The sequence below is a fragment of the Ischnura elegans genome, chromosome 10 (genome assembly GCF_921293095.1).
Source record: "Ischnura elegans chromosome 10, ioIscEleg1.1, whole genome shotgun sequence".
Taxonomy (NCBI): Eukaryota; Metazoa; Arthropoda; class Insecta; order Odonata; family Coenagrionidae; genus Ischnura; species Ischnura elegans.
Genome location: NC_060255.1, coordinates 6,018,417 through 6,033,271, shown reverse-complemented (window position 1 = coordinate 6,033,271; position 14,855 = coordinate 6,018,417). Strand labels below are relative to the sequence as shown.

Here is a 14,855-nt window from a genome sequence, read left to right as displayed (position 1 = left end):
GAACACAACATTTGATTTCGTCTCATTGGTTTTCCGTGTTAAAAATTCTGATGCAGAAAAAAGTCCGAATTTCTAGGTGAAAATGTCATTGCCTAGGTTTATGGGTATAGGAAAAACAATAGAACTAAGTACTATTATTTGCAAAACAAATCCAACCGTGAACCTTATAAGGTGACATGGGTGGTCACCACCGAGGTCAAAGGAAGTGAGGCCACCAAGTTGTTCAACTACGGGTTTTCAATGGCGCACAAGTCAATGGTAGACTCCACATAACCGCATCGTCAACTTGCTGACCTCCGAGGGTCAAACGTGGGTCAAATGTCACTGAGGTTTTTTCCGCACTATCAGGGCAACCATCATGACTAAACATAGAGTTTTAAGGTTTCCAAGACATTGACGAGGTCCACAGATATCTCTTGTCAACCAATAGGGTGGTTTCCTATTTTTTTTAATTGCCTAAATCGAAAGATTACTACACCTGGAGTACGCATTTCACGCTTTCAGATTTTTAAGTGGCAATATCTATTTTTCGTGATTTGATGAAAAGTGAATATTTTCAAGCGCGCGAAAACGCGACGGCTAATTATGAATGCTAGGAAAAGCCCGTGTGACGTCTGGCTGCTGCTGTGTGAGGCCACCTGGGTGCGAGGCTATGAACGCCACTACGATGCAGGCTGCTTGCTGCCGAGCATGGCGGTAGCGTAGAGTACCCTGCTAGCAGGTAGCGCTTGGCTTAAATAAGGATTATTAATACCCTATCAAACGAAACTTTCCACCTAAGTATAGGCAATTTTAATAGGTCATAATTAAGAGATGTTTCCCTGAGCTCTGTTCCTCATGCATGCATTGGTAATCTCAGACGAAGTAAAACTCCTATCTGCTCGTATAGAATCTAGGTCCTTGTGACGTCACGTGGAATAGCATCGCATGGGCGCCAATTTGGCCTTTTTCAAATGAGTTTAAAATTGACCATTAACATTAGTCTAAACTGGGATTTATAAAACCAAATAATTTGTATATTATGAATACACTAATGTTGGGTAATGAATCGCAATCAATGCCTTTTGTTTTCTTTGATGAAGGAAACTTATCAATTGACCACCAACGGGTAGACGGAGGTCAAAGGTCATTGATATGTAAGGTGGAGTATCCGGACAACCAAGGTGTCAAACCCTAAGCTTGGAAGGATTAAAAGTCAATTAGAATGTCCTTAGATCACCATCGGTAGCAATTTGTCCACCAGGGGTCGAGTGGAGGTCAAAGGTCACTGAGATATGCATCTGGCTGTAGGTATTCAAATATGGCTAACGATTGCTATTAATGGTACCAAATACAATGGCGATGTGTTTAGCTCCAACCTGCCCTTCAGTAGACCTTCGATGGTTATGCGGGGTTTAGTCAGAACGAAGGGATAACCGAAGTGCCACACAATGCGTTTCTTAGTGTCCTCGATTTTTGTACAACGAAGATCCCTGTAAACATTTATTCCTCACTTTGAAAATTTTGTCTCAGTATGTTTCCATCTATGATATTTTTTATTTGAGATAAAGGCAACTGCTACGACATAGTTCCACTCTACAAGGCTACACAGAAAATTTCAAGTTTTGCACAAATAATCCTTCACAAAAAAGACGAAATGTGTCCAAAGGAGAGGAAGCGATGAATCCCATTAATATTAATAACATGGATAATCCGCCCTCTATTGGAGGAAATTAATATAAATGGAGGAAACAACAACATACTTTCCCAGGATGATAAAACTGCTGTGCGCGCTATGTAAAGGTCAACAATACGATACCTCCACTGCGTAAGCGCTCAACAATCGCCCACCGAATCAAATCCGCTCATCTAGTAGTATTATAAGGGCTATCTAGATGAGCGGATTTGATTCGGTGGGCGATTGTTGAGCGTTTATGCAGTCGAGGTATCGAATACATTATCGTTAATCGCGTCAAATTCGGATGAAGGAATTTTCAGAAGTCTCCAGATATTTGGGGTAATGAACTAAAAGATACTGAACAGAGAAGGACCTCCAAGCGGACAACACGGAACATACCATTCGGAAGATACAGTTAAGCTTGCTGAGGTCATTTTCTTTTAAAATTAAATTTCGACATTCTTGGACTAAGGTTGGATTGATTTTTTTTCTATTGAATAAGCGAATGATGGTATGGCAAAAATTCGTGTGGGACAAAATTTCTAATGAAAATCCAAAATAACTGGTGGAATACTTTCATATCGTCAAAACCCCTTCACAAACACGAATAGTCGAGTAAATTTCTTTTGCAACGACCGCATTGTGAATGGGATGGACTCGTGGGATAAAGTATCCGCTGTTTCATCATCTCTTATCGCATTTAGGTTAAAGGAAGACCATTAGATAAAAAGAAAAATGATCAATGGAGAATTCGCTTCGAATGCTGGTACTGTCTCGGACGATTTTACACCGAATTTAGGAACAAAAGTTTGTGTGCTATCGTTATACCATGGTGGTTATTACAACTAACAAAGCTAGAACAACCTACTACATGGGTACTTTAGCCCACAGGCTCCATAAAAACCTTTCGTAAAGTTGATAAGTAAAATAACAGTTGCATAGTTACAACAATGTGCGATATATACCTACTCTTTACTCAGTTCAAAATCAACGATACATTTTAACCTTGGCCTTGGCTAATTACCTGCCATTAGCAAGGCTTGCACGCACGCTTTACCTGCATGCTATTCAGATTTCACTTGGATGTTAATCGAGTTAGTACGTGTCCAATCCGATGGATGTATTTGGACTGGGCTTCCTATTTCTTTGTATGCTTCACTTTTAGATGCTGTTCTTGAAGAGGAACAAGCTCTAGTGGAGCATAGAGTCGAAGGACGCTACGGCAATAGAATGTGATGAATGCTCCCAATTAAATGCGTCTGCACAGGGAGTAGTGCATACATGAATCATTCACTTGGCATGAAGCATTCCGAGGGCGACCCCGAGGCATAGGCAACTCGATAGCTGCATTGCGAGGGCTCTTTCCGGAATGGCGGGTGGACGATTCAAACGGATACGTATAAGGTCTCTTGAAATAAGCCAAGCAAGGAATCAACTATCCAAATTGCTTGCAGAAACCATGGACACACAAACCAAGGCCTCAAGTCGTAGTGTCAGTGAGTAAATCTATCATTGGGCCTCGATTTCTAACTACCCTTTGGTAGTTTATTTAGATCAGGGGTCTCCAAACCTTTCAATGTATAGGGCCACATTATGTATTTCCCGCAACCATGCGGCCAAAGCAATAAAAAAATATAAAACATACCAGTGCCAGTAATTTGATTTCTCTAAGAATTTAGAGTATAAAGATGGAAAATTTAAAAAATATCTTTTTGTAAAAAATCAGGGTAAACTACATAGGTACCTGTCTTTAGTTTTATGCAAACAAATTAGTACGACGAATGATACAGTCGTTTTGACTTCAAAATTTCCCTAAAATCAGGTTTCAGATTTGGTGACCAAATTGTAAAAATTTTAAGTAATAACGCAGGGAATTGCATGGCAAGATGAATTTATGTGTCGGGCCTGATGCGGCCCGCGGGCCACAGTGAGGAGGCCCCTGATTTAGATGATAATTGACTCAATTAAAAAATCACAAAATGTACATGCTATCGTATGTAATTCTTCCACTCTGAGGACACAATATTCATTACACAAACGGAAATTCGGGTCAATACAGAGCGGTGATGAGAAGCGATCACGCCTGAGTCACGACGCCTCCGGAATTTTAGTCAAATTTAATTATTAGGCGATTTCGCCCCTTCGAGTTTGTCACTCTCGCGTACTAGGGCTAAAAGTGCTAAGCAATAACTTCAGATGAAGCATCGACCATGGTGGAGTTACCAAGGTCAATGTAAAGATAGCTTCACTCATTTTAAACGAGAACACTCCATGATATTTTATACATATGTAAATATATGATGTCTCCATGCTTCTGGGTTTCACCGCGTGAATTTTCTTTGTGACGACAGTTTCTCCGGTATTCCAACCGGCGTCTTCAGGTCGATGTCATGTAACGTGTAGATTACCATTTATACGACGGAGCATCGCTGCATGCCGATGCCGTGATCACACCCATAATTAATTAAACTAATTCAGATTAGAGTAGGTGCTAAATATTTACCTTATTTTCATAATTTTGGGGTGGTTTCCTAATTTGGGTTTCATAATTTCCTACATTATAGATCTTAAGACAATATCGTAGTCCCCGCAATCAGAGATGAACCTGCTATATGTGCAACCTTCGGAACCAAATTATCACTACTGAAGGCAGTAATTTGAGTCACAAGGCATAGCAATCATCAATAAACTGTCAATTAGCCAAATGTGTAATTTTCGTGTACACAATCTCAATTAGGCAATAGAGTGGACTAATTAGCATTGAATTGCTACTTTTTCATTTCCACATCGCTATTACTTGATTTCCACCGATACGAGAAGTGATTTTCCAAGCGGAATCCACCCGAGCCTTTTCGCCTATGTGGTGTAGGTGCCACATTGCATATAGAAACCGAGGAGTATTTTTCCAAGCCTCTCTCGGTAACCTCAAAATCGCCAATCTTCTATTATCTTCCTGTTTCTCGAGTTCCACCGTACCGTCTCGCGTTTTCTTTGCGGCAATAAAAATGCTAATCGAACCAGATGCAGTGCTGATCCCCCCTTCATTTTAATTGGCTGTACACTAACAGTCTTCTCCAATTGAGTGAGAGGATTTCGCCCACCAGAACAACTCTAACAATAAGATCTCGCAAACAGTAATATAATAAGCTGTGCCTTATTATCAGAGGCTTTCGGGAGCAGTTGAGTATTGCGCTTTGTCAAGAGAGCTTTCGCGGCCATTGCATGTCGCATCATCTTGCGATGAATGAATAAATAATTTTTCATTCATCGCCTGATGATGCGACCTGCAATGGACGGGAAAGCCCGCGTGACAAAGCGCAATTCGCAGTTGCTCCCGAAAGCCGTTGACGACAATGCATCTCGCTGCGGAAGACTACGTTCAAAGCTGTGCATTAAACTGGTGAGACTACTCGGTTCCACCGCGTTCGATTTCGGAGGTGGTAGTCCGCGTCGCTTTAATGACGGCGTCCAAATTCCGCAGCCTTTCCCCAAGAAGCGTCGGTGAGCACTTTTCGCGCCACGACGCGGCGCCTCCTTTATTTGTTCCTTCCCTCCGTCCTCCCTCCTCCTGGGTGCCCCGGGCAATGAGACTCCATTATTCATGTGACATTCGTGGCCCCGGGAATAAAAGTCAGGGACTACTGAGCCTGGCTCCAGAAGTGTATCCCTCCCTAGGCTACGTTCGTTATCTCCGATTGCGTGAGGGAAAATGTGTGAAGTGCGCCAACCCGCGTGAAAGCCGATCCTGCTATGACACAGCTGGCGAGATCTTAGACTTGTGCCGGTTCTATAGGTAGCTGGAAAGCAACGAATCACGACCACACATCCCGCTGTGACACATGCTAATGCAGATAAGGCTATATTACACTGAAATGTCCAAAATGGATACAAGGGGATACACAGATGGAAGGAAATCCAATCCTTCAAAATCAGTAGAAAAAGTTTGACGTAAAGAGGCATTAAAGGTCTCTCGTCATGCCTCCTAACTATACGTTTCACAAGTGGCAGAGATGAAGAAATCTAATTGGGTATTCTACCCTATAGGCCCCAGGGGCGCAGCTAGGAATTAAGGCTAGGGGGGGTTTCAGGCGCAACTAATACTGGGGTGCTTGGGGTATTGCATACCCGCCAGGGTAAGCGGGAGTTGCGGAGGCCTTCCGCCGGAAAAAATTAAGATAAATGGTTCAAAATGGTAATTTTTAAGGCCTTCTGAGATATATTTAATTATCACACTGTTCTATAAGTAATATTAATACAATTAAGTAAAATAGATTTAACTTAAAAATTTCTGTGAGCTCTGGGGGGGGTTTTATCCCCCAACCCCCCACCCCATGCTGGGCCACTGATAGGCCCCATTAAAACAATTCTTAAAATTGATGAGGCAAGTAAAATGATAAGTGTATAATTTTGAATGTGTATACGTATGCTAATTACTTTCAAATCACTTCACCATCAGCAATAATTTTTCTATTTCTTTTATTCAGCCTTTGTTTACGTCTCACCCAATGATACCTTCTCTGAGTTATATGCCAATACTCACAGGTATACAAAACACTAGTCTCTCACCTCTTAAGAATCAAGTTCAGGTAGATGTAAGCACACAATGGCAGATGGGCATTAGCGAATGAACTAACCAGTCATTCGCGAGTCTACCGGTAGCGAGACTCTCAAATCTCCAAAACACTTCAATGAAATGCTCTGCATGGAAATTTAGGTTAAATTTCATGTTTCCTCAGAAATATAAAACTGATTATGGAATATTCAAACTCAGCCATGAAAGTGGGGATGAAATTCACATTCATTAACTGCCATGGGAAAAAATCCCCTGGACCAGGAATCAAACCAAAAAAGGACTTGTGAAGAAATAAAATTATACCATTCAAGGCAACAATAATGATATGTATACGTATAAAAACAATAATAAGAGTTGATAAATATTCAATGTGGAATGTACAAAATGAATTTTATTTCCCTATATTGTGGTCACATAACTTTAAGGTGGAAACACTAAATGAAGTTTTGTCTTTCCAGGCCACTGTGCAGACAGGTACCCAACCCTTATTCCCGAGGAAAAATATCAAAGTTAATGGTGTTAGCCAATGGTCCACGGTTCGATTCCCAGTGCATAATTATTTTTTTCCAATGGCAATTAATGTGACATATAATGGATCATTACCCAAGAACTCAAAATAAATGCTTTGCAGAATTCTATTTCCTCACTTTCCATTTCTCAGATCAACCCCATACTTCAGCAACGCATGTCACCATGCAACTAAATGAAACTAAGACGAAATTTGTGGTAGAAAAGATTGCTCGAAAGTCACTCACTCACCTTGCATGTACTCGATTTTGATATGTTGACTGAATTAAATACCAAACAGATATCAGTAGTTCCATTTGCTACATGCATGTCATCCTCTAGGACAGGAAATCAAAAATTTATGCCACAAAAGTGACAGTATCGATCAAAACCAACTGACAAGATGCCAAAATCCTGAAGTATACTACTTCATTGTATACCTGTAATGAAGGCAATGCAATGTTTGGACAAATCTTGTGAATTGATTACTAAATTTCCCTTAACCGCAGACTGTGTGGATACGAACCCTTCTGGGATGATGCAGGAGAGAAGGCCATCTATGACAGAGCTGTCCATGGTGTATATACTTTCGACTCACCCTGTTGGGATGGAATTTCAGACAGTGCAAAAGACCTCGTCTCAAAGGTAAGTTTTATGAGGCAAGCCATATAAAATTTAGATCAATAAAAAATTATGGATATATACATAAAGTAACAAATGAGAATGAACCTTGAGGCTTTAATTCCGTTAAACTACAGTTGAAAATCTTTATAATTAAAACTCCTATAACTAATATAGCCGTGAATGAGGGAGGACACTGCAAAAGAACAAACGAAGTTTGTTTCGAGGACATGAACTAACTTTTTCCTCGCAAAAAGGAAACATCATATCCTTCAACATACTAAAAGTACAAATGAACCATTAAATGTGACTGGCACTAGTATTCAGCCAATATCAATTGATACATAAATAAAAGAATGTTATATAAATATCAAATAGTAAAATATATTATAACCACTACCAGCTAACATAAAATAAAATGCTACATACTATTATATAAATTTAAATTTTCATTAATATTTATAAAGCCCATAGCAATTGGATTTTTGCTCCTCTTAAAAAATTTCTCCTAAATTTAAAATTATATTAAAACAAAATATATACAGGATTCTAAAACTGCCAACTGAAATGCTACAATAAGATAAGAAATTCTTCTTTTAATCTGGAAGAGACAGGGTATTTAACTTTGTATTAACAGTTCCATTCTGGATTATGCTACATAATTGGCTCCTCCTGTTGAAATTCAAGTACATATTGTGTAGATACTAATTGACATCATCAAGTTAACAAAAAGGTTAAAAGCATCCTGAGGAGAATCTCAATTTACTTCCACTTAAATTTTAATTAATATTAATAAAGCCCACAGCAATTGGATTTATACTCCTCTTAAAACATTTGAATGTACATATACTTCGTTTTCATCATTCATCATCACCTTTATGTGACAAATACAAAGCCTTGAAGAATATCTTGTATAGTCCATTAATGCCTTTATATTTACTGTACATTTGTTTCCTGAGGAGAAACAACAAAAAAATTTGAAGATTCAACTGAAAAATGATTGAGATTTTTAATGCAAAGTTTACGAAGTTCATAGGCATTAATACAGAGAAGAAATACTGACAGGAAGGGGAATATTTGAAGTACCAACAGATTTGATGACTTATCTGGGTTATGTAGTTAGCACAAAACTCGCTTGACGGATAAAGATGTGTGTTCAATCACTTCAGACATCTAAAAAATGCCTACTTTTAAGTGATATGTATTTTCCTCCCAATTGCATTTTTATTAACTATCCTCAAAATACATATATATGCATCTGAATACACAATATAATGTGAAAAATGACTTAGGCAGGCAACAACATTGCCATGTCACCCTGCTCTCTGCAAATGTGTACTTGCCAAAATCAAAATTTTCAACCGTGAATTAATCAATAAAACCTTCCTTTCTTCAATACTAATATTTAGTATAAGTCTATAATCTAAGGGTGTAATTTTTATTCACAGCTTCTTCAAGTAGACCCAGCAAAGAGGCTCACAGCAAAGGAGGCCCTTGCGCATCCGTGGGTTTGCGGCGAAACAACTAATCAGGACCACATGGAAGCCACACAGAAACGACTGCGTGAAGTGCATGCCAAGAGGAAGTTTAGGGTCAGTACATATCGGAGTCCCTCTGCCATCACATCTTTCATCAATTCCTCATTTATTGCAATAATTTCTCATTTGTAAAACTAAAGAAGCATTTCACCATGCAGATACCCCCTTTTGAATACCAATAACTACATTATACCTGCATGGGCATACCTCAGTACTGAATTGAAATGAAAGTATTCAACAAATTTTCTTTAAGCCCACGAAAAATGATATACTATATTATTATAAGATATGTAACTAAAATAAAGCTCTCTTTTTTCAAGGAAATAGTCTCATAAATCCCATGGCTTGCCTCCCCCCTAGACAGCAGCAGAGCCGGGGGGAGGGTACAGGGGGTCCGGACCCCCCCAAAATATTAAGAACTCAATAATTTTTCCTCATAAAAGAAAACAAAATATTGCAAAATTATGACTTTACAAAATATTTCTTTAACCCTTTGACTGCTGTGGACATACCCAGTACGTCCGCAGGGCAGACTGCTGTGGACGTACTTTTTCTTTGTCCCTGCCATGCGGTCAGCACTTTCGCCGAAGCACTCCGAAAGGTTGCTAATCCGGGACCCGGAATCCTCGACTAGCTCACCCACGCAGAACCATCTCCTCGACCCTACCAGCAGGGGGGCCTACCTCCCGAAAAGTGACCGCTCTGACTGCAATTTGAAAATCAATCAATCAACCCGATCATCAAAAAATGATTGTTTTCATCGCACTCTTGCCAATCAAGCAGTCAAGCACGTCTTTGAACCATGTTCCTGTGATGAAAAATAATGATTTGTTTAATATTGCTAAAATGGCCATTTTCCGGTTGCCAACAGCCACGTTTTTAGCAAAGTTAACTAAATCGTTATTTTTCATTGCAGAAACACGGTTCAAAGACGTGCTTGACTGCTTGATTGGCAGGAGTGCGATGAAAAAAATCGTTTTTCGATGATGGGATTGATTGATAAAATTTAAAAATGAAGTCAGAGCGGTCACTTTTAGGGAGGGGGGCCCCCCGCCAATAGGGTCGAGGAGACGGTCCTGCATGGGTGAGCTCGTCGAGGATAGGGTCGTGGATTAGCGACCCTTCGGAGGGTGTACCAAACCCATCCCGGAGGTACCTACCTGCTCCATGGGCCCACAAAACGCATTTTAACCTTTTCGCCGCATGTGAGGAGAAGTTTTTCGGAGATTGAACAGCAGCGAGAGAGTTAACAAATGAAGTTTTTTCGATTTTGAAAAGTGTTAAAATTAGTTTAAAACCCAATACTTAGTACCCCCTTTTTCAAAAATTCCCCCCCCCCCCCCCCTGGTTTTAGACCTCCCGGAACAAAATTCCTGGCTACAACCCTAGACAATGGCTTGCCCCCCCCTAGACCATGGCTTGCCCCCCCCCCTAGTTATGATCCTGGGTGCACCCTTGTATACCTGCTCTAAGCTGGTACATATAATAAAGTTGTAAGCTCACCTAGTTTTCATAAAGACGTAGACCTAAAAATCTTGGAAGGAAATTAACTTCCACAAAAATACTTTGAAAAATCACTTGGGAATTGCTCTAGCCTATTCTACAAAATGTACGTTATAGATAGCACAATAGGAGTACATATTTCTCTATTAAAATTTCCTGGCATCTGAATGAGAGGGAAAGTAAGTGCAGTGGAGGTTGTTTGGAGGAGACAGAAATTTTTCCGCATGCATATGTGTGGGATGGCAGGGGGTCCTTGGAGTGGCCAACATAAGAGGATGGGTTTTAAGTCTTTATCCTGTGGAATCATATGCAATTAGGTTGGCAGCAAGTACAAGTGTTCCCAATGAAGCCCCAAATGAGAGTAGAGACCCAAACCCCATTTTCAACGCAGTTCATCAAAATAACCTTACCAAGGCTAAAAACTGGTTTCTGCACAATTGCTACAAACTTTTAACAGAGCTCTATATCCTTAGCTCCGGATTACCACACTTCCTTAAAAGATCAAATACAGCCAACCCTCTGCTGCTTCATTGATGCGTACTTCAGGGTGTCCATGGCAATAGCCTTAAAGTACTTTTAAAAAATTTGAGCTCTATGCAGAAAATCTTAACAGTTACAAGTAGATAATTAATGAATGTCTCATTTTATTTGTAATAATTCCTGAAACCTTTCCACCTGTATCCTCCATGCTACGGTAACAACCTTACACAGCCACTTATTTTCTTTTTCCCATTCCAAGGAAGCTTAAGAGTTTTCAGTTCATTTCCTATCATCCTCTACAGTCAGGTACAAAGCCAGGGGAGAGGGGGGGCTAGACTATTTGGCCTAAACTTCCCCTATTTTATTTTCGCCAGCAGCAACTGCCTGTGAAACATCCACTCAAGAGACCACTATCCCAGGGGTACTTAACCTCTGGCACTTAACTTTCTGATAAAGCTGAATTATGTAATTCTGCCTCCAAATCACTTTGAGGAAATATATTGATAATTTATTATCCATTGGAATAGCACAAGTTTCGATGAATAATAAAAGAAAAGCTTCATGATATGAAATTGAGGCGTGAAAATAACAGCTAGCATAATGTCATCGTTATCTTTTTGGGAAGGAAAGAGTCAGGTGCACAGTTAGACTGACAACCTGGTCAGTGGGCAGGCAGTTTGGGAAACACTAATTTTTTCAAGAAAAGATGATAGACTTATTTCCCCCGCTTCCGAAGCAAGTTTATGCCCATGGGCCAATAAATGTATTTAATAATTTGTGTAAATTTTCCAGGCAGCAACACATGCAGTTCTGGCAACTAGAAGGGCAATGGCACTGCTTTCTCTGACTGGCTCTCCAAGGCTGAGTAAGGGTCCCAAACTGGCGTGCCAGGAAAAAAGCCTCTCACAGCCAGAGATCCGAATCACTCCACCACAGTTGACTCGGGAGAAGAGTGAAGGAGAGAAGGAGCAGCTGGCAATTGTGTCCACAACGTGCGTGAACAACGCGCAAAAGGAGGTGCACGCATGATGACTGCTGAAAAAAGACTGCATCAAAGTTTTTCCCGACTTCTCTGAGAGACAGTCAATCTTATCCCTCATTTCTTCGCACATTTAATTCTAAACTATGTGATAATGGAGTTTATCTCATATTGAAAAATTTTTGTACAGAAAAACAAAACTGCTTGGAAAAATATAGTATTCATACTCATTTGATATATTAAATCATTGGAGCTACTCATGTCCCACATATTACCTTATCTTCACTAATATTTTACCATATTTACTCATTTAAGAGACACAACTTTTTCTCTTAAAACAGCAATGATATTTGGGGTTCCAAATTTTCGACCATTATTCTTTTTCCAGCCTTCATCTGGAAGGAGACAGTTGGAGGCTGAACGGATGACTGGAGGCTAAGATAAGAAAGTGGGGCGGAGAGGGTGGAGAGAGGGAATGAAAAAACCATAGAGGTTATCAGTGGGCCCTCTTCACCCTTTCCTGCCGGCGTCTACAATTGGAAAGCATGTTACGTGCTATGAGTAGCATGAAACTATTTTAGACCTCTCTTTACACAGCTCTATTTTGGGCTGGAGTTACCTTAGTCCTCCTTTTGTCCCCCAGATTTTGGATCTAACTGCCAAGGCCACTGGTCTACTCTGACCCTATCTTAGCACAGATCCACGGTCAACTTATTTCGTTACCAGTGTTTTTTTTAAAACCAAATGCTGCATTTGATTTTCAATAATTTACTCTTCTAAAGGAATTACGAACATTTTTTAGAGTAATGTCAAATTTTAAATAGATTTCTAGCATTAACAACGACATAGTTATTGAGCATAAGGTACTAAGTCCAGAAGTCCGTTATTTTTAATGCTAAAATTTTGTTTTAAAATTAAAATTGCTTATGCACAGTACCAAACAAAGAAATTATTTCAAAGTATAAAAAATTGAAGCATGCAACAAAATGTATCATTGTAAAAACTATTGACCATGTAACCCCTTTGCAACAGATTCCTGCGGTGAGGATGGTCATTAATGAGTGGGAGGGTCGGGCTTTATTGCCTAGGAGTGGCCCTAAGGACTCGCTAAGCTGGGTCTCAGGCCGGGCCTGAATGCATCCAACAATTGCTACCTCAGCGGTCACTTCCCTTCCCTCGCATCAGCCAGAGCTGACGTCCGGTCATTTGTGTTGAAAAATCTGTTACAGCTATACCCGATGTCAGGTGTACTGCGTATGAAAATACCCATTGGCTCCACCCGACATCCAGTGCAAAAGGGTTAAGACCACAAGGATTGTAAACTTAGTGCAGCCACATGAACGACTGCTCCAACATTTTTAATTACAGTAGTAATAGAAGTGCACAAGCAAAGTCAAGTCAAGGCTTGCTTGGAAAATCTGAATGTACAGTAAAACCTCTTTACAACGTGATTGAGGGGACCAACATTTGGGCAATTTTATGAATGAAGGTTCATTATAGAGAGGTTTCCGTGATAGGCGCCATTTTTTTATACCCTTCAGAAATGAAAGTCACTGCTGTCTTTTAAACCTAAATATTTATGTGTTTAAACAAACATGCAAGCATTAGTGAACATATATTTACTATTTAATAATTACAGAAAGCGAGCACTATCGCATGATTTTTACCATGATTCGAGAGAAAATGATGTGATCTCTCTCAATTCAACAGTCGCCTAATAAGATAAGGATAGTTAGATACTTTTTTTCTTATTTACTGTTAGGTTTGCTCTCATATGGAACAAAATGGCCACAACTGATGATTAACGTGAAAATTACAGTTTATTTAAGGTGTATAAGAAAAAAAATAAGGGTGAAACATTTATCGCTGAAAATGTCATTCCATGTATGTAAACGCAGCTGCATCAATGGTCTCTAGTTGTCTCGGTACGATTTGCTGAGGTAGTTAGGCTGTCTCGGGGGTGTCTCCTTGGTATGAGAAGTGGAGGTTTTATGAGATAAAGAGGTTCACTATATAGAGGTTTGCCTGTAAATTTACATGTAAATCTGATGGGACCGTAGGGGTGGTATGAAGTATGGAGGTTTATGATGTAAAGAGGTTCACTACATAGAGGTTTTACTGCATATGTGCTTAGAGACGAATGCAGAAATGTGTTCCTTCTGAGCAAAGAGCATATCTGCTAAGTGAATGAGTAAGCGTAATCTTTTTTATTTATGTTTATTTCGTTCATTGATTTACTTATTGCCTTCCTTCCACCAAATGCTATTCACTTGCCCACTAGAGGAGGAATTTGATTCACTTTCATCATGCATCGCATATTGCCTAGTGGTTACTACTCTCCTGCCTACACTCCCTGTTAGTTTCTCCTCAAACATACATGTTTGGAATCGCATTTAGGTAGAGGTGAGAAATTCAGGTGGGTGGAAGGTCATACCTGTGCATGAAGAAGATATCATTTTGGCGACATATTCGTTCCTGCTTCAGAGCCCAGGTGGTAGACTACTACTGCTTCTTCTCCTCCTCTCATTATCAGTCTCATACAGCAGAATACTTCAGGGCATCCCTTCCACGTATATGCACTCTCTCTACCTATTCCCACCATCTTTGATCTCCAGGGCTTCCAATTGTAGCATGTGATCTTAATTTTTCCCCCTATGAAAAAATTGTATACAACTTCTATACAACTCAGGCAGGTTGTGTACAATTTGTATGCAAATTGTATAAACTGTATAAAGTCACATGCTGTATACAGCATATACAAATGTATACAGTATATACAACTGTATACTCATGCCTAATACAAACTGTATACAATTTGTATACAGCAATTCAAAGAAGGTGCCAAAAAATTAAGTCCAAAAATCAACTGAGTTAGGGACCAAAACAATGTTCTACAATCAAGAGTTCTATTGCTTCCAAACATCATGATTTGCATTTTAAACAACATTCTTGCGGAGATCCATCAACTTTAGTCTTTCAATGCCACTTGGAAATTTT

General features: G+C 39.7%; 1 protein-coding gene across 1 annotated transcript in view; it reads left to right on the top strand.

Annotated features, from left to right (window-relative positions):
- LOC124166839 (calcium/calmodulin-dependent protein kinase type IV-like) overlaps positions 1-12,088 on the top strand; it is a 97,126-nt gene extending 85,038 nt beyond the window's left edge. Inside the window, exons 8-10 of the mRNA XM_046544538.1 lie at positions 7,247-7,382; positions 8,807-8,950; positions 11,672-12,088. Coding sequence (XP_046400494.1) covers positions 7,247-7,382; positions 8,807-8,950; positions 11,672-11,908 — 517 coding nt within the window. The 3' untranslated portion in view covers positions 11,909-12,088. The remainder of the gene's footprint in view (positions 1-7,246; positions 7,383-8,806; positions 8,951-11,671) is intronic.
- Positions 12,089-14,855: the final 2,767 nt, after the last annotated feature.